This window comes from Bos indicus, chromosome 2, assembly GCF_029378745.1.
Source record: "Bos indicus isolate NIAB-ARS_2022 breed Sahiwal x Tharparkar chromosome 2, NIAB-ARS_B.indTharparkar_mat_pri_1.0, whole genome shotgun sequence".
Classification (NCBI taxonomy): domain Eukaryota; kingdom Metazoa; phylum Chordata; class Mammalia; order Artiodactyla; family Bovidae; genus Bos; species Bos indicus.
Window position 1 is genome coordinate 31,075,699 of NC_091761.1, and position 20,167 is coordinate 31,095,865.

The following is a 20,167-nucleotide window of genomic DNA, read 5'->3' on the forward strand; positions in this document are numbered from 1 at the left end:
ATTCTAGGAGAAATCATTACAGCTAATTCTTAGAAAGGTTTAAAAACAGTGTGTGTTTAGGTATGGTAAGGACAAGATACAGAAAGATAATTAAATGTCCTGATAAGTTCCTATACTCGCAAGTGAAAATAAAAAGCTAGAAAATAAAACTAGCTCATTAGCAAAATTTGTCTCTCCCTTTATTCTTATGTGGTAAATGCTAAAGGGACAAGTTCCATCACTGTACGGCTACTAGAGTTCCTAATTACAGTAGAATCAATCAATGTAATCCTTGAATACACAGGGATATACATTCTCAGGTTTATTATATTCCATTCATTAACCTTTTGTCCATCAGTGGAAATTTTAAAGGGTAGCTGAAGTATAACTTTTAGACTTACACTAGAAAATTCCCATTTGCTTCAAACAGAGATCTCTTTCTATTGAGTTCAGTTTTGTGAGGGAATGATGCAAAACAAAAAAACAACGAACCAAGAATACAAAGAATATATGATAGACTTCGGAGTTTCGTTTTTTTCTTTGTCATTGTTTTAAAACAAATAAGTAAAATTAATTTTACAGGTAACTTGGTTTCTTTGCATTGGATTATTTGTAAATTGCCACAAAATTGTACTAGCATTTGTTCCTTAACTATAATCTACTTTATTCAGCATGCTTATCATGTGCACTATCTTGACCAACTGTGTATTTATGACCTTGAGTAATCCTCCAGACTGGACAAAGAATGTAGAGTAAGTAAAAATGATTTCTTGGAATGAGAAATGCACACTCAAATTCTCTAGCAATCTCCTTTTAATTATGGTCTGACTTATGGTTTCCACTTTTTGAAGTCAAACTAAACACTTTTAAGAAACTATTATTTGCATACTATGGAAAAACAAGGGAATTTTTTTTTGGGGGGGGCGTATTTCTCCTATGAGATAGATATTTCTTTCAACAAATGATAGCATTTGATTAAGAAAGGTTATTAAATGAAACCTATATGCAGGTCAGGAAGCAACAGTTAGAACTGGACATGGAACAACAGACTGGTTCCAAATAGGAAAAGGAGTCCGTCAAGGCTGTATATTGTCACCCTGCTTATTTAACTTATATGCAGAGTACATCATGAGAAATGCTGGCCTGGAAGAAACACAAGCTGGAATCAAGATTGTGGGGAGAAATATCAGTAATCTCAGATATGCAGATGACACCACCCTTATGGCAGAAAGTGAAGAGGAACTAAAAAGCCTCTTGCTGAAAGTGAAAGTGGAGAGTGAAAAAGTTGGCTTAAAGCTCAACATTCAGAAAACGAAGATCATGGCATCTGGTCCCATCACTTCATGGGAAATAGATGGGGAAACAGTGGAAACAGTGTCAGACTTTATTTTGGGGGGCTCCAAAATCACTGCAGATGGTGATTGCAGCCATGAAGTTAAAAGATGCTTACTCCTTGGAAGGAAAGTTATGACCAACCTAGATAGCATATTCAAAAGCAGAGACATTACTTTGCCAACAAAGGTCCATCTAGTCAAGGCTATGGTTTTTCCAGTAATCATATATAGATGTGAGAGTTGGACTGTGAAGAAAGCTGAGCACCAAGGAATTGATGGTTTTGAACTGTGGTGTTGGAGAAGACTCTTGAGAGTCCCTTGGACTGCAAGAAGATCCTACCAGTCCATTCTAAAGAAGATCAGTCCTGGGTGTTCTTTGGAAGGAATGATGCTAAAGCTGAAACTCCAGTAGTTTGGCCACCTCATGTGAAGAGTTGACTCATTGGAAAAGACTCTGATGCTGGGAGGGATTGGGGGCAGGTGGAGAAGGGAACAACAGAGGATGACATGGCTGGATGCCATCACCGACTTGAAGGACATGAGTTTGAGTGAACTCCGGGAGTTGGTGATGGACAGGGAGGCCTTCCTTGCGTACTGCGATTCATGGGGTCGCAAACAGTCGGACATGACTGAGCGACTGAACTGAAGCTAAATAATCATTTATCATAAAAGTTAAGATTGAATCACAATTATGCATTTTAGATAAAATACAATTACCATTTGAGCATAAATAAAATTATTTTATTCTACTATATTACTACTACTGTTATATTCTGATAAAATTGATTTAGGTGTTTAGCTCTATATCACTAGGCAATTCATTTATACACTATATAGGTACATTAAAAAAAACATACTTAGGTGTTTAAGTTATTTTGATATTTAGTTATATTAAGATACATAGATTATTTAGACACACATGTGTACTAGAAACATCACAAATCTGTAAAGGAAGCAAAATGTCTTTGCAAAACCATATTCAAATAATAACAAGGCTTAAGGAGAAAACATGATTATGGACAGATCTCTCAAAACTTTTAAAACTTTGTAATTGGAATATTAATAAAAAAACATAACAGTCCCAATAAAAAGACACTGGCCCAGTTAAATCTCTGTGGACATTTGTACCTAAAGCCTGAGCCAGCAACCTCTCTGCAGTCTTAGACCTGGGCCTTGTCCTTCCTGCCTTGAAATGGAGACCCTGGCAATGATATCATCAAAGTAAAACATTTGATTCAGTATTTTAATACAGAGGGAAAGGTCTAAGCACAGTATTTTGGGCATGTTAAACTACACCCTGCTTGCACGAAAGAAGGAACATCTGTCGATTTTTCTACAGTAGTATTAAGGTCTTTTATTGCTTAGGATATTGTATGTAAGTGTGAAGGAAAAGGTGCCCCTGATTATTTCAAAACATTAATGTGCTGAGGAAAACTGTGCTTTAACTAAAAATCTTTGCATTATAACAGCATTATTCCCCAATTTGTCAATCACATATAAGATTATTTGTGAAAGAAACATGCTTTTTTTTTTTTTTAGTGAAACAGAAGGTGTTTAGCTTGGACAGTCTATTTATGTAATAAGCTAATACAATGATCAGGTATTTGTTTTAGTGAAAAAGAAAATTGTATGTTTTTACCATTATATTTTTAAAGTAATGTCCAATAGGAGATAAGCTATTATAACAAATACTGACACTTTCATTTCTGTTTTTTTGTAGATTTCTATGAGAATTTACAGAATCATTCTAAGCCATCATTCATCAGTGATTTAACAAATTAAAGACTTTTGACAGTAGATTGAAAAAGCTCCCTAGAAATCATTTTAGTAGAGAATCCAGTTCTTATGTTGAGGCAAGCCATTTAACAGAATTCTCAGTTACCATTTGGGGCTTAACAAGTGGATATACCTGTATAAAACTATTCTGTATGTATTTTTCCCTGCATAAATTATTGACATACTTAAACATGTATGAATTTATTTATATAATGTTATTAAAAGACAGGTAAAGGGGACACAAATATTATTATTTGAATATGCAGTTTTCTTTTAAGTTATTTTTAGAGATGCCTATATCCATTATGAAAAGTCAGCTTTACAAAAGCTTTTGATTTACACTGTTTAGTTGGAAAACTTTGCACAGGTTTCCTAATCAATTATCTCTAGTCACCTGACAGCAAGGCAGCAGGAAAATAAGCAAAACATTAGTGATTACAGTAAAAGAAACAAACAACAAAAACCTTAAAAAAACAGAGTCCAATGAAAAGAGAAGTCAGTTTTGACAGGAAAATACAAGTAACTGACAGCAGAAATCTTCCCCATACAGAGAGATGGCATCCCAAGGACCATATTATACAGTGAGAGTCATAATATGTAAGGCAAATCATTTCTATAAATATCAAAATTACAGGGGGAAAACACCTTGTAACATGGACAGAATCAACAACATGATTAAGAACCTAGTGGGGTCAGAGCCAGGAAAAATCAAGGTCCTCCTTGATTCTCACTGACGCATTCAATCTAGCTTTCTAACAGGTATATCTGAACACCTGTCCTGTGCAAAGCTGTCTTAAATGTTAAGCTCTAAGACCCTCTTCCTTGAATAGCTATCAACACTCACCATATATTCCAAATGTCCCCACAAATTTTCTTCCTTTCCCCAAAACAGAAATAGGAGTAGGGACTTTAATCTTACTCCTACTGCTGCTGCTGCTGCTAAGTCACTTCAGTGGTGTCTGACTCTGTGCGACCCCAGGCTCCCCTGTCCCTGGGATTCTCCAGGCAAGAACACTGGAGTGGGTTGCCATTTCCTTCTCCAATGCATAAAAATGAAAAGTGAAAGAGAAGTCGCTCAGTTGTGTCTGACTCTTAGCGACACCATGAACTTCAGCCCACCAGGCTCCTTCGTCCATGGGATTTTCCAGGCAAGAGTACTGGAGTGGGGTGCCATTGCCTCCTCCAAATCTTACTCCTAACAATTCTGTAAATAACTCCTAACAACTCTGTAAATAACTTAGAATTGCCTAGCATAAACCATAGGGCATTATCTACTAATATGATAAACAGAACATAGATGGGAGCTGTCTTTTATGGTCTTCTGCAATGCTAGGAATCTCTCCAAACAGAAATATCATGGCGATTATATGTAAATATACAAAGATTCAAACCAAAACACAAGTAACCATAAGCTTGGCATTGGAAATTATCTCTCTTCCTAATAAACAGCTACTTCATAGTAAGTAAAGACAGGAATTATTCTTTTCTTCATGAAATCAATTGCATTGTTTAAAAAGGAGAAAGAACATTCCTAGGAAAGCTAGACATGAAGATTCTGACATACATTTTCCTGTGATTTCTTTGCTCCCTCATAAGAAAGAAATTTCTACAGAAAAAAAAAAACCTGAAAAAATAATTTCCCTTTTTTTTTTTCATGTATAAAATACTAGTAGACTGGAAAATATAGTGAATTTTAATAAAAGTAAATTCAATTTTTGTGGCTTGAGTGAAGTAATCTGAAGAACAAACTTAGATTATACTTTTTAAAAAGAATTCAATGTTGAAAAACAAATACTCTCTCCCAACTATTTTTGGAAGAAACAGAAATAACTTATATTGTCAACATTCAAAGGAGAGGGCTGGTAATGCTCTACCAAAAAGCAAATAGAAAAGTATTTCACTATTTGAGGGATTTAAATTTGAATTTGAGCATGTTTAAATGAGAGTTCCTTGGACTGCAAGGAGATCCAACCAGTCCATCTTAAAGGAAATCAGTCCTGAATATTTACTGGAAGGACTGATGCTGAAGCTGAAACTCCAATACTTTTGCTACCTGATGTGAAGAACCCACTCTTTTGAAAAGACTCTGGTGTTGGGAAAGATTGAAGGCAGGAGGAGAAGGGGATGACAGAGGATGAGATGACTGGATGGCATCACCGACTCAATGGACATGAGTTTGAGTGAACTCTGGGAGTTGGTGATGGACAGAGAGGCCTGGCGTGCTGCAGTCCGTGGGATCACAAAAGTCAGACATGACTGAGCAACTGAACTGAACTGATTTGGCCCAAGTGCATAGAGATAGTAACTGATGTGAGGTTATACTCAGGAATTTTGTTATCCCTGAATTTTGATAATTGTGTAGACACACACACATAGAACACTAACGAACTGAACATTTTTGGTGAGCGTATAAGAGAAGCAGATTTACAGAGTTATGCCTGAATCTTAAGGATAGATATAAAGGGGAAGTTCATTTTTGATATTAGATACATAAAATATCCCCCAAATTATTCTAATCATTTAAGAAGTCTGAATGAAATGTTTTATTATAAATAAACAAATCCAAGAAATGTTAGCTCTAGAGCTACACTGTCTAGTGAGGGAGAAGGTAGACACATGCAGCTTGAAATTTGAAACTTGAAATGTGGCCACTTTTAATTGTTGAAGAGATAACATTTTAGACACATTGGTTTAAATAAAGTATAACATGCAAATTAAGTTTACTCATTTCTTCTTTTTATTAGATTACTAGAAATTTGAAAACTATATATGTAGTTTGTATTAAATTTCAGTTGGACAGTGTTACTCTAGAGGATCAAGCCTGATGAGTATCCATAAAACACATGAAACTATTACTATCAAACCTAAATATTTAAACAAGATCAAACTCTTAGTAGAAGGTATTAGCTCTTCAGTTTAACCCTTTACCTGTAAGACTAAACTAGTAGATTTTTTTGTAGGTGGGAATAAGGAATTCCATCTTAGTGAACTGAAAAACCACAAAAGAATCAGATTTGCTGTATTTTAACAGTTCGAATGAAATTGTTAATTTTTGTTTGGATGCTTTTCCTAGGTACACATTCACTGGAATCTATACCTTTGAGTCACTTATAAAAATCTTGGCAAGAGGGTTTTGCTTAGAAGATTTTACATTCCTTCGTGATCCATGGAACTGGCTGGATTTCAGTGTCATAGTCATGGCGTGAGTATTTTTAAAAACATGTTAAGCTCAAAGGCATGAAACAGTTGTAGCATAAAACAGGTTGTTGTGACATATTTTAAATGTAGAGTTTGCTTGTTAGCCAAATTAACTATATGCCTCATATATTTTGAGAATACATATTAGAATATATATTGCAAGGTAAATGTATCTGATAAATGAGCAATAAATGGAATTACTTTCATGTCATAGTCTTCTACTTCATCAAAATGAAGTTATTCATTGACGATAAATTTAATACCACCAACTGTACTTTAATTAGTTTTGCAAACAAACGTTCATATTAGTGAAAACTGTATTGAAATAAAGCAACAAAATTTTATTCCTTAAAGGCAGCTTTTAGCACATGGCACCCTGAAGTCTAGCATTTCCGTAAAATTCAAGGGGCTCTATATGCCAAACCAACCCACTTTTCATTCTTTATGTAGTATAAACTTTGCCAAAACTATCAGTAACTCTGATTTAATTCTACAGGTATGTAACAGAATTTGTAAACCTAGGCAATGTTTCAGCTCTTCGAACTTTCAGAGTCTTGAGAGCTCTGAAAACTATTTCTGTAATTCCAGGTAAGAAGAAACTGGTGTAAGATGGTAGACCCCTTATATCTCCAACTTTTCTGTTATTGTGTTTGTGTGTGAACTCCCTATTACAGATATGTGACAGAGTTTGTGGACCTGGGCAATGTCTCAGCGTTGAGAACCTTCAGAGTTCTCCGAGCTTTGAAAACAATTTCAGTCATTCCAGGTGAGAGCTAGGTTAAACACCGAGGCTGACTTTAAATACACTATAATAATACTGAGGTTGAAATTACACATGTGACATGAGCCTTGTGGCTTATTATGTTTGTTTTTTTATTTTCAAGAATGCCAAATGAAATTAAATATTGATTTATAAAGTCAGCCTTTGAGTTTAACAGAGACTTGCATGAGGTGTCTATACAAAATACTAGTTTTGCTCTCTTTCTCACCCACTTTTTTGTGCATTTATGATGCAATGTTTTCTTTTTTTACATCCTATAAAAGCTTTGCTATCATGGCTTTACTAACTGATTTAGATTTTCCCATTTACTGCAGATATATTTTGAAAGTGGATCTCCTCTTACAAAGGAGAAAAGATTATTACTGAACGGCATGTACTACATGGCATGGGATTTTTATTATCTTAAAATTCTTTTCTCCTCTAAACCACTGCAACTTGGAAAGCTAGTATTAAAAAATGGTTGGAGAGAAACAGCCTCCTGAAACACAAAATGTGACGTGAAAAATAACTGCAAGTTTGTCTTTACATGTTCATGGCAGCACATAAAACTACACATGAAAAAAAAAAAACAAAAAACTTCCTGCCTAGATACTTTACCCTTTCATTTTAAACCTCCCAAAAGCACACTGCTCATAAAAAAAATCTGCTCTTCATTCATTTCCCAAACCATCTGGCTGTCCATAAAGCTTTGATGTCTAAACAGACAGGCAACTGTTTGTGGGGAAAGAGAATGTATATGACTATTAAGAAGACTCTGTGGCTTCTGACACTCTTCCTCAGCTGATCTCATTCTCTCTCCACAGGTTTAAAGACCATCGTGGGGGCCCTGATCCAGTCTGTGAAGAAGCTTTCTGACGTCATGATCTTGACTGTGTTCTGTCTGAGCGTGTTTGCCCTAATTGGTCTGCAGCTGTTCATGGGCAACCTGCGGAATAAATGCTTACAATGGCCCCCAAGCGATTCTGCTTTTGAAACCAACACCACCTCTTTATTTAATGGCACAATGAATTCAAATGGGACATTTGTTAATGTAACAATGAGCACATTTAACTGGAAGGATTACATTGAAGATGACAGTAAGAAATATTGCTCCATTGTTAATCTTAGTGTTGCTGAATGAGTTTTTAACTATAAATAGTTGAAGCTGTGGGCTTGAAGCCATCTTTGTAAATTACTTTTTTGGTATCCACTTTGGAAATAACTGAGATAAACAAATTCTATTTATCCCTAATGTCAATAGGATTGATATGAAATAGTTTATTCTTTATATTAACAGGTCACTTTTATGTTCTGGATGGACAAAATGACCCTTTACTCTGTGGAAATGGATCAGATGCAGGGTAAGGAAAATTTTTTTTAAGATGTAGAACACTTTGGGAAAAAGCAAAAGTAAATAGGAAGAAAATATACAAGGGTAGTCTTGCATGTGTTTAATAAAGAGTGGTGCTGCCCACCTAGGAAGTACTTTCTCCATCTTTTGGGATTGGTATTTATTCTAAACTCACAGTCATTAAAATCATCCCTCTGGGTGAAGACCTTTTATCCAGAATTTCACAGATAATATGTACATGAATTTTTCTTTCAAGAATGAAGGTCCAGTGTCTGTCTTATCTGTAAACCCATCAGAGTCAGTTAAGAATTACAGAGAAGGAAAAACAAGATGAGCACATTTTGACTGGTGTTAGGATGTGTTCCCTCATAGCTCAGTTGGTAAAGAATCTGCCTGTAATGTAGGAGACCTGGGTTCAATTCCTGGGTTGGGAAGATCTCCTGGAGCAGGAAATGGCAAACCATTCCAGTATTCTTGCCTGGAGAATCCCATGGACAGAGGATATAGTCCATGGGGCTATAGTCCATGGTGTCGCAAAGAGTTGGACAAGACTTAACGATTAAACCATAAACTACCACCAGGATGTATTGATGGGACAAGTTCTGCCCTGATTGGAAAAGATCCAGGCTGTAACATGGTCATCAGGGTGCAAACCCGGTTGGAAAACTGCTTTGAGAAACTCAGATACTCTTGAAATTGGATGAACCCCTGTATACAAGGAATCCAAGTGGCAGATGTATGTCAAAGGCATGTTCTGGTCTGCGTCTGCATATTTTATAGTTCTTTTCTGTCACATTACACAATAAGAGATGCTGTAATGTCTTAGTCATCCTGCTAGTCTCTCATACTTAGCATATTTTGCCAAAAGTACTGCAAATTAATTATAAGTCAGGGTCCTGTGCTGTGCTTAGTCGCTTGGTCGGGTCCAACTCTTTGTGACCCCATGGACTGTAGCCCACCAGGCTCCTCTGTCCTTGGGGAATTCTCCAGGCACAAATACTGGAGTGAGTGGCCATGCCCTCCTTCAGGGGATCTTCCCAATCCAAGGATCAAACCAGGGTTTCCCTCATTGCAAGTGGATTCTTTATTGAAGCCCATAACTCAGGATAGAGACTGAAATTTTTTAAAGCCTAGGGATAGCAGTAGTGACTCTTAGATCGCAGAACTTACAGAGAACATATTTTGAGTCATCCCAGAAGACTGGAGAAGGAAATGGCAACCCTCTCCAGTGTTCTTGCCTGAAGAATCCCAGGGACGGGGGAGCCTGGTGGGCTGCCGTCTATGGGGTCACACAGAGTCAGACATGACTGAAGCGACTTAGCAGTAGCAGCAGCAGAAGATGGGAAATTGGTGTGGTTATAAAGATCTAAGAGGATTACTAAAACCATAGACCAGTAACAAAGACAGAATTTGGGGGAATTTTTTTTCCTGATAGTTTTCCCAAACTTTGATAGGAGAGGGTAGAGAACAGGAGCAAAAGTTCTACAGTTCATATACGTGAGTGTGTGTGCTAAGTCACTTCAGTCGTGTCCAGCTCTTTGTGACCAATGGACTGTAACTTGCCAGGCTCCTCTGTTCATGGAATTTTCCAGGCAAGAGTACTGGAGTGGGTAGGCATTCCCTTCTCCAACTGTTCATATATACCTGGGTTCAAATCCTAACTCCACCATTTACAAACTCTTGACCTTGGAAAGAGTGAAGCTCTCTGTATTTAAGTCTGTTTCTAAACTGAAGAGTAATATCATCTCTCCCTTCAGGTTGTTATGGTGATCAGTTACTTAATACATAGAAAGCACTTGGACTAGCACCTGGTCTGTCATAAACATTTATTGCATGTTGGCTACTGTTTTTATTATTATAGTTAATGTAAAAGCCTAGATAAAATTTTGGATAAGGTGGGTTAATGTATACTTTATCTCTATTAAACCATAGTAATCACTTCCCTTTATTGAGTATCTGTTATGGGTCAGGTAATTTACACAGTAAAATTGATAGTCACTCTATTGTTAAACATCAAATACAATTCTAAAGAAATCTACTCCATTTTAAGACTCCCTATAAGGCTAAAGTAATCAAGACAATATGGTATTGGGAAATACTAGATATAGATCAATGAAAAAGAACAGAGACTCAAAAAAACAGATTACAAAAACGTAGTCAATGAATTTTTGACAAAGAAAATGCAATTCAATAGAGACAGGAAAGTGTTTTCAAGAAAGAATGCTAAAAGAATTGGAGATTCATGTGCAATGAAATGAACTTAGATACAGCTTTATACTATACACAAAAAGTAACTTAAAACCAATCATAAACCTAAATGCAAAACACACAAAACTATAAAAATTCTTTAAGAAAACATAGAATAAAAGCTACATGACTTCAGATTTTGTGATGAGCTTTAAAATATAAACCCCATAGCATAATACCTGAAAGAAATAATTTATAAGTTGGATTTAAAAGCTTCTGCAAAGACACTGTAAAGGGAGTGAAAAGAGAAGCCACAGAGTGGGAAAAATATTTGCAAAATACATATCTGATAAATGATTTGTACCCCCAATACATAAAGCACCCTTAAAATAAAAAAAATAAAATAACCCAATTTTAAAATGAGCAAACTGAACAGATACCCACAAAAGAATATACACAGATGGCTAATAAGGATATATAAAGATGCTCAACATCATTTGTCATTAGGGCGTTGAAAGGTAAAACAATAATGAGTTACTGTGATGGAATTCCAGTTGAGCTATTTCAAATCCTGAAAGATGATGCTGTGAAAGTGCTGCACTCAATATGCCAGCAAATTTGGAAAACTCAGCAGTGGCCACAGGACTGGAAAAGGTCAGTTTTCATTCCAATCCCAAAGAAAGGCAATGCCAAAGAATGCTCAAACTACCGCACAATTGCACTCATCTCACACGCTAGTAAAGTAATGGTCAAAATTCTCCAAGCCAGGCTTCGGCAATATGTGAACCGTGAACTTCCTGATGTTCAAGCTGGTTTTAGAAAAGGCAGAGGAACCAGAGATCAAATGGCCAACATCCGCTGGATCATGGAAAAAGCAAGAGAGTTCCAGAAAAACATCTATTTCTGCTTTATTGACTATGCCAAAGCCTTTGACTGTGTGGATCACAATAAACTGTGGAAAATTCTGAAAGAGATGGGAATACCAGACCACCTGATCTGCCTCTTGAGAAATTTGTATGCAGGTCAGGAAGCAACAGTTAGAACTGGACATGGAACAACAGACTGGTTCCAAATAGCAAAAGGAGTTCGTCAAGGCTGTATATTGCCACCATGTTTATTTAACTTCTATGCAGAGTACATCATGAGAAACGCTGGACTGGAAGAAATACAAACTGGAATAAAGATTGCTGGGAGAAATATCAATCATCTCAGATATGCAGATGACACCATCCTTATGGCAGAAAAAGAAGAACTAAAGAGTCTCTTGATGAAAGTGAAAGAGGAGAGTGAAAAAGTTGGCTTAAAGCTCAACATTCAGAAAACAAAGATCATGGCATCCGGTCCCATCACTTCATGGGAAATAGATGGGGAAACAGTGGAAACAGTGTCAGACTTTATTTTTTTGGGTTCCAAAATCACTGCAGATGGTGACTGCAGCCATGAATATAAAAGACGCTTACTCCTTGGAAGGAAAGTTATTACCAACCTAGATAGCATATTCAAAAGCAGAGACATTACTTTGCCAACAAAGTTTCATCTAGTCAAGGCTATGGTTTTTCCTGTGGTCATGTATGGATGTGAGAGTTGGACTGTGAAGAAGGCTGAGCGCCGAAGAATAGATGCTTTTGAACTGTGGTGTTGGAGAAGACTCTTGAGAGTCCCTTGGACTGCAAGGAGATCCAGAACCAGTCCATTCTAAAGGAGATCAGCCCTTGGATTTCTTTGGAAGGAATGATGCTAAAGCTGAAACTCCAGTACTTTGGCCACCTCATGCAAAGAGTTGACTCATTGGAAAAGACTCTGATGCTGGGAGGGATTGGGGGCAGGAGGAGAAGGGGACGACAGAGGATGAGATGGCTGGATGGCATCACTGACTCGATGGATGTGAGTCTGAGTGAACTCCGGGAGTTGGTGATGGACAGGGGAGGCCTGGCGTGCTGCGATTCATGGGGTCGCAAAGAGTGGGACAAGACTGAGCAACTGATCTTATCTGATTATATATCTATTAGAATGACTAAAATTAACAACAACAACAAAAAATCTGACAATACCAACTGCTGGTAAAGATGCAAATCAACAGGAATTCTCATTCATTCACTGCTGGCTAGAATGCAAAATAGTACAGTCACTTAAAAGACAAGTTGGCAGTTTCATACAAAATAAACACAGTCTTACCATATAACTCAGTAATTACTCCACTAACTATTTAGCTAGCTAATTTGAAAATTTATATCCACACAAAAGCCTGAGGTAAATATCTATTTATACCATCTATATTCACAATCACAAGAAACGAGAAGCAATCAAGTTGTCCCTAAAGAGCTGAAAAGATAAACAAACTGTGGTATATTCATACAATGAAATATTATTGAGTAATAAAAATAAATAAACTATCAAGCCATAAAAATATTGATGAACCTTAAATGCATCTTAATAAGTAAAAAAAAAAAAAAGGCAATCTGAAAAAGCTACATTCTGTATAATTCCAATTGCATGATATTCTGGAAAAGATACATAATAGAGATGATAAAAAGATCAATGTTTTCCAGGGGTTCAGAGTAGGGGCTTGACTGGGTAATGTATAGGGGATTTTTTAGGGTGGAGAAATTATTCTGTATGATTCTGAAATGGTAAATATTAAGTATTTGTCAACTTTACAAAACTTTACAGCACAAAAACTTAATACTATATGCAAAATTTTTTTTAATCGTGTAAGGATGAGAGATCTCAGGTGGAAACACAGAATGTGACAAAGTATCTAAATACACTTAAATAATAAACTGAAGGAAGGGAATAGGTACTAATATAAGTAACTTTGAAAATGAATGAGCCTATAAGACTAAAGGCAAAAGGAACTATACTCTTCTTGATAAAGTTGTTTCCCATCACAGTATGGATTAACAATCCAGAAACAATTATGCATGTACACTGGCACTGAATAATTAAGTAAATAGATAGTAGATGACAGAACTCAGGTTTCTCACTTTTGGAGTGAGGGGTTACAGATAAGTAAAGGGAGGAATCTGGAATGATCCAGCAATAATGAAATAAAGTTGGAGAAATGACTATGACCTCACGTTTAGTTTAACCTAGGCACAGGTGGCTATATGAATAGTATTAGAAACCACGATCTGGGTGCCATGTTGATTGCCAAGGCAGTGTCATTGCTTCTGGGCCCTCAGTTGGCAGGGCAAGGAGACAAATGTGTATACACAAACACAGACACACCTTTACCATGGTTTCTAATGCCACTCTTCAATAAAAGAGCAAAGGCTCCTTGGAGAAATGGTTGATTATAGGACTGGAGCAGAAAGTATGAAAGATGAGCCTGGACTATATCGTAGTGCCAGAATGTAATAAAGTGTGGAAAAACAAACAAAAACAAAACACATACCACCATGAGTGATGGCAAAGAGATATAGGAGTCACCTGAAAATCGTCCAATGGCAAAAAGTGGAACAACGTAAGCAAAACTACACAATGATATTATACATAAAACTGCATTATAATTCAAAGTGTAAAATGAATGCCCATGAGTATATACTCATAAAATAGATTGAATATTAGGTAAATAAATGAAATAATAGATAAATCTCATGTAGAATTCCAAATAAATTTGTGCACATACTTTGCTCTTAAGAAGGTAGATCATAATTCCCTGCTCCTTATGTGTAAGCAACACATAATGACTATTCTAAAGAGAGCAGGATGGAAAAACAAGGAAAAAAGAGTAAATTTACAATGGAGAAACTGGACAAACACTATCTCAAGTCAGGTGATGAAAGTTATTATCAATAGTGATAAGTCATATTGATAGCATGTAATCTTGATATGATGTAAGGATTATGATACTTTACATCTGTGATCTTCCTCCCCAAAATTCATAACCTCAATATCTAATCATGAGAAAAACATCAGACAAATCCCAACTGAAAGAAATTCTTCAAAATACCTGACCAATATTCCTCAAAAATGTCAAGGTAATCAAAAACAAGAGCAAATCTGATAAGCTGTCACAGCCAAGAGGAGCTTTAGAGACACATGCTGACTAAACATAACGTGGCCTCCTGGGTGGGGTCTTGGAATGTAAAAAGGATACTAAGGAAAAACTGAGAAAATAAGAATGAATGACAGACTTTGATTAATAATAATGTATCAATATTGATTAAAACATACCAATGTAAGATGTTAGTAATACAAGAAACCAGGCATAGGACATATGGGAAGTTTCTGTACTCTGTAATTTTTCTGCACATCTAAAATTATTCTAAAATAAAAATTGTATTTTAGGAATTTTTACAGAAGTGGCTAATGAAGTAACTTATTAAGCAGTTCCCTACCTTTTGGCTGGGTTTTCTGGGTTTTCATTTTTAATCATTGATTGCTGCCACTTTAAAAAGAGAGGTGTCAGTGCAAAAATGTGTGATTTCTGCAGCTCTGCCATGCTAACGGTCTATAAATAGGACTCCTGTGCACCTAAGTTTTCTATTGGTTTTCCTGATAAATTTCATCTGCTAACAGTTTCACTGTGAGCAATTACCTAAAGTGTTCTGGATAAGAAAGCAAGAAAATTCATCACAGACAGCAACTCTGGGTTTTGACAATTCCTATAAATCAATATGGATTCAAATAGCTATAACTGCTCTGCTGAGCCCAGCTCCATTCCTCTCTCTTGCAGCCAATGTCCAGAAGGATACATCTGTGTGAAGGCTGGTCGAAACCCCAACTATGGCTACACAAGCTTTGACACTTTTAGCTGGGCTTTCTTGTCTCTATTTCGACTCATGACTCAAGACTACTGGGAGAACCTTTATCAGCTGGTAAATGTCTTTGTCCCTTTGGGTTGCAATAACAAAATGCCATAACAGAAATGTATTTTTCACAGTTATAGAGACTGGGGAGTCCAAGATCAATACACCACAATGAATGCATTCTGGCAAGATCCCTCTTCCTGGCTCATAAGCCGATACCTTTTTGCTGTGTCATCACCTGGAGGAAGGGACTAGTGATCTCTCTGGAGGCTCTTTCTGTTAGGCACTAATCCCATTCATGAGGTCCCACTCTCATGACCTAAGCACCTCTCAGAGGCCATACTTCCTAATACTATCACATTGTGCATTAGGATTTTAACACATGAATTGGTAGGACACTCACATTCAGAGCACAGCAGTAAGGTTCAAAATAACATGCATATAATTTAAATGTATGAGCATATATGAAATCATAAGTATAGGCATTTGTCTATAATACTCTAAAATACTGAGAAGGGTCCATCATAAAGTGAGTGTGCCTAGGATCCCAACTGTTCATTCAGTCAGTACATGTATTTTGACATTCTTTGTTGAGAAGCATTCTGCTAGGGGCTATGGAGGATACAGAGAATGTTCATGACTTGAGCTTATAATATAGTTGTGGATGTAATAAGAACATGTGAAAAGATTTTCAGATTCAATTATATAAAATTTTCAAATTCAACTTAAGGTTAATTGGCTCTAGGAGGGAAGAAAGATGTTATCTCTAGATGATGTGGAAAGACAGTGTGGACTGAGTAGTAACTCCACGAAAGGAATTAAAATAGTGTTCTTACTTGTAATATTTCCCTGCATTATAGACTCTAAGAAAAAGCGTTTTAATAGTCCTCAAATGTATATCCAATATGTACAAATTTAAAATGTGTATGCTTACATCAAATGACACTACAATCAAGTCTTAAATAATTTTACTTGTGTGTGTATGCATTTTAAAACAAAAAATAATCTTGGTCAAATACATTGTATGCTAATAAGCATTCGTCTTCCGACTATCTAATGTTAGTAAGCAGACCTTTATTTGGGGACATTTTATAAAATACTGTTGAGATTGATCTTTTTCTTCCTCCTAGACATTACGTGCTGCTGGAAAAACATACATGATATTTTTTGTGCTGGTGATTTTCTTGGGTTCGTTTTATCTGGTGAATTTGATCCTGGCTGTGGTGGCCATGGCCTATGAAGAACAGAATCAGGCAACACTGGAAGAGGCTGAACAGAAAGAAGCTGAATTTCAGCAGATGCTTGAACAGATTAAAAAGCAACAGGAAGAAGCTCAGGTACTAAGTGATAAAAAGCAAAGCTGCTTTATTATTATTATCATCATTGTCATTGTTATTTAAAGTAGGCATATTGTACCACGGAGGTAAAATTGGTGCTGGCTTTTCATATGGCACACTGGCATTGTCATTAGAAAAGAAAAAGCTATTGAAACTTGAAATTGTTTCCTAAGTTAGAGTCAAAGTAACTTTTTAGATGTTATATATGAGGAAACTGAGGGCTTCCCTTATAGCTCAGCTGGTAAAGAATCTGCTTGCAATGCAGGAGACCCCAGTTCTATTCCTGGGTCAGGAAGATCCACTAGAGAAGGGATAGATACCCACTCCAGTATTCTTGGGCTTCCCTTGTGTTCAGCTGGTAAAGAATCCACCTGCAATGTGGAAGACCTGGGTTCGATTCCTGGGTCGGGAAGATCCCTTGAAGAAGGGAAAGGCTACCCACTCCAGTATTCTGGCCTGGAGAATTACATGGACTGTAGATGGGGTCACAAAGAGTCAGACAGGACTGAGCGACTTTCACTTTCACTTTCATGAGGAAATTAGCTCAGGGTAGAAAACATATTCAGGATGAAGTTAACTATGCAATTATCTTATGAAATCTCAGGGAAGAACTTTATTTTCAGTTTAATACAAAAAAAGATACATAACTGGTATTTCCAAATATTCCTATTTCACCCCTAATTACACTTGAAGTTTTATTCTGTATTGATTGATCTCAAATGTGATCTCAAATTTTGAACTCAAAACTTCATGCCTACCTATGCTTAATCATTCTTCAGGATTTCTTTTTTTTTTTTTTTTTTATGGAACGCTTCACGAATTTGCGTGTCATCCTTGCACAGGGGCCATGCTAATCTTCTCTGTATCGTTCCAATTTTAGTATATGTGCTGCCGAAGCGAGCACCATTCTTCAGGATTTCTATAGCACAATAGGGTATCAGGATATTTAGAAGGCATCTGCTATTAGAGCCGACTTTAAATTTTCATTAATATTAAAGGCTGTTTGGGCTAGGGGCATAGAGAATGGGGCATTCATGTCTTGAGGAAATAAGAGATAAGAACAATATTTGACTACAAGAATAAACATAAATTGAAAGATGACAGTCATGGAAAGACAAATCAAAATCCAATTCATGTCAGTGAGAATTATATCCTTCACATCTTCACCAGCTTTGGTATGGTCAGTCTTATTGACCATTCTCCGTGTGTGTTAGTTGCTCGGTCATGACTTTGCGACTCACAGACTGAAGCCTTCTAGGCCCCTCTGTCCATGGAATTCTCCAGGCAAGAATACTGGCAGGGGTTGCCATTCCCTTCTTCAAGGGATCTTTCTGACCCAGGGATCAAACCAGGTCTCCTGCACTGCAGGCAGATTCTTTACTATCTGAGCTACTTGGGAAGCCTGTTGACCATTCTACTAGCAGTATTTCATTTGTCTTATTTTGCATTTTCTTAACAATTAGTGAAGCTGAGCATCTTTTCTTGTTCTTATTTTCTATCTGTATGGATTCTATTGTAAAGTGGATATTCAACTATCTTCCCCATATTTTTAGCTAGGTTGTTTTCTTATCATTGAGATTGAGTAATTTTTATGTATTAAAAAAAAAGTCCTTCATGATAACTATTCCTTGAATATATTTTCTCCCAATCTGTAATTTGTCTTTCACCCTAACTGTACTTTTTTAGGCAAAAGTTTTAAATTTTGATGAAGTACAGTTTATCAAGATTTTTTTTTCTGTTTCTCTGATCATGCTTTTGGTGTAGCACCTAAGATATTTTTGCCAAGTCTCCATCACAAATATTTTCTCCTAATTTTTCTTCTGCAAGTTTTATGTCTTATATTTAGGTCATCAAAGACCCATTTTAAGCTAATTTTTCTGTAAGGTGGTGTGATTTATGAGTCGAACCTTTTTAAAAATTTATTGTTGTTGTGTTATTCGCTCACTCATATCTGACTCTTTGTGACCCCATGAACTGTAGCCCACCATGCTCCTCTGTCAATGTAATCTTCAGGCAACCGTACTGGAGTGGGTAGTTAGTCCAGTCTCCAGGGGTTCTTCCCAAGCCAGGGATTGAACCCAGGTCTCTTGCATTGCGGGAAGCCCTTTTTTTGCATATGGATACCTAGTTATTCCAGCATCACTCGTGGAACAAAATATTTTTTCTCCACTAAACAGCCTTTGAAACTGTCAAAATCAATTGTCCATATATGAGTAAGTCTATTTCTGGATTCTATTTAGTTCAATTGATTTATTTCTCTTTACACCAAAACCACACTCTCTTAATCACTGTAGCTATTGAGTGAGTTTTGAAATTAGATAGTGGTAACTCCCCAACTTTATTTTTCTCTCTCAAGACTGTATTGACTATTCTTGGTCAAATATATTTTTAAAATGTGTAGCTGCATATGAGTTTTAGAATTAGCCTTTTCATTTCAGTTCATATAGTTTCTACTGTAACTAACATCTTCAAGTTTATCATCTTTTCTTCTGCATCATCAGATTTGTCTTTGTCCCACCCAGGGTATTTTCATTTCAAACATTATAGCTTTCATCTTGAAAAGCTTGATTGGAATTTCTTTTACTTCTCCCATATAGGTAACATACTGAACATACACAATACAGTTATAATAAATGTTTATAGAGTCCTAAAGTCCTTGTCTGTTAATTCTAACATCTGTGTCAGATCTTGATCAATTTTAATCATTTCTGTTCATTATTGATTATATATTCCTGATTTTTTTTACATTTATTGCAAACTTTGGTTAAATTCCAGACACTTGAAACTTGATCTTTTGGGGTGCTGGATATTTTTGTATTTCTATAAAAATTCTTGATCTTAGTTTGGAAACATAGTTAAATTACTTGTAAACAGTTTGATCCTAAATCTTTGAAGATTTGTTAGGTATAACTTAGAACATAGTCTAAGGCTAATTATTCCCTACTGCTAGGTGAAAACCCTTCTGAAAACTCAACTCAATTCCCCCATTCATAATTTCTTCAAAACCATTGTTACATGTATCTAGGCTGCTTAGTGGTTGTTTTAGGAGGAAGAGTGAATCAGATCTGTTACTATATCTCAACCAGAAGCAGAAATCCAAATAATTTTTGTGCATAGTGATTTTCTTAAATGGATGTTCCCAAACATTAGAGGCATTATTTGAATGTCAGTATATCCTTGGAATTGTGTGTTGAAAATTTAAATTTTTAATAATTCTGAGTTACTCTGAAGATGTACAACATACAGCAAGAGGTACTTTTTACTGAGGCTTTTTTTTTTTTTTTTTGGTGAGATGGATTTGACAATGAATTGCTTATCTGGTTACTCAGACCAACCATATACTTAATAGTTGCTGAACATGCTGATTCTATTTTCCTGTTAACACTGGGTACAGAGTAGTATCATGGTTACAGTTTATTGATCTATAAAAAAAGTCATAAACTAATTTGGTGATAACTTGAGTGTAACTTATAAAATATACCTCATGCTTGCCA

General features: G+C 36.2%; 1 protein-coding gene and 1 non-coding gene across 9 annotated transcripts in view; one reads left to right on the forward strand and one right to left on the reverse strand.

Annotated features, from left to right (window-relative positions):
- SCN3A (sodium voltage-gated channel alpha subunit 3) overlaps positions 1 to 20,167 on the forward strand; it is a 121,331-nt gene that overhangs the window by 38,505 nt on the left and 62,659 nt on the right. For 5 of the 8 annotated variants that reach the window (XM_070803969.1, XM_070803972.1, XM_070803983.1 and 2 more), the window contains exons 5-11: positions 641 to 731; positions 6,163 to 6,291; positions 6,784 to 6,875; positions 7,872 to 8,144; positions 8,345 to 8,408; positions 15,264 to 15,405; positions 16,467 to 16,673. In XM_070803969.1, the coding sequence (XP_070660070.1) occupies positions 641 to 731; positions 6,163 to 6,291; positions 6,784 to 6,875; positions 7,872 to 8,144; positions 8,345 to 8,408; positions 15,264 to 15,405; positions 16,467 to 16,673 (998 nt within the window). Of the gene's footprint in view, positions 1 to 640; positions 732 to 6,162; positions 6,292 to 6,783; positions 6,876 to 6,961; positions 7,054 to 7,871; positions 8,145 to 8,344; positions 8,409 to 15,263; positions 15,406 to 16,466; positions 16,674 to 20,167 lie in introns of all 8 variants that reach the window. The other 3 variants (XM_070803976.1, XM_070804005.1, XM_070803993.1) reach the window with 1 other exon arrangement.
- On the reverse strand, positions 17,471 to 17,577 carry LOC139179357 (U6 spliceosomal RNA). Its single transcript, XR_011563730.1, has one exon. It is a non-coding gene; the product is annotated as a U6 spliceosomal RNA (small nuclear RNA).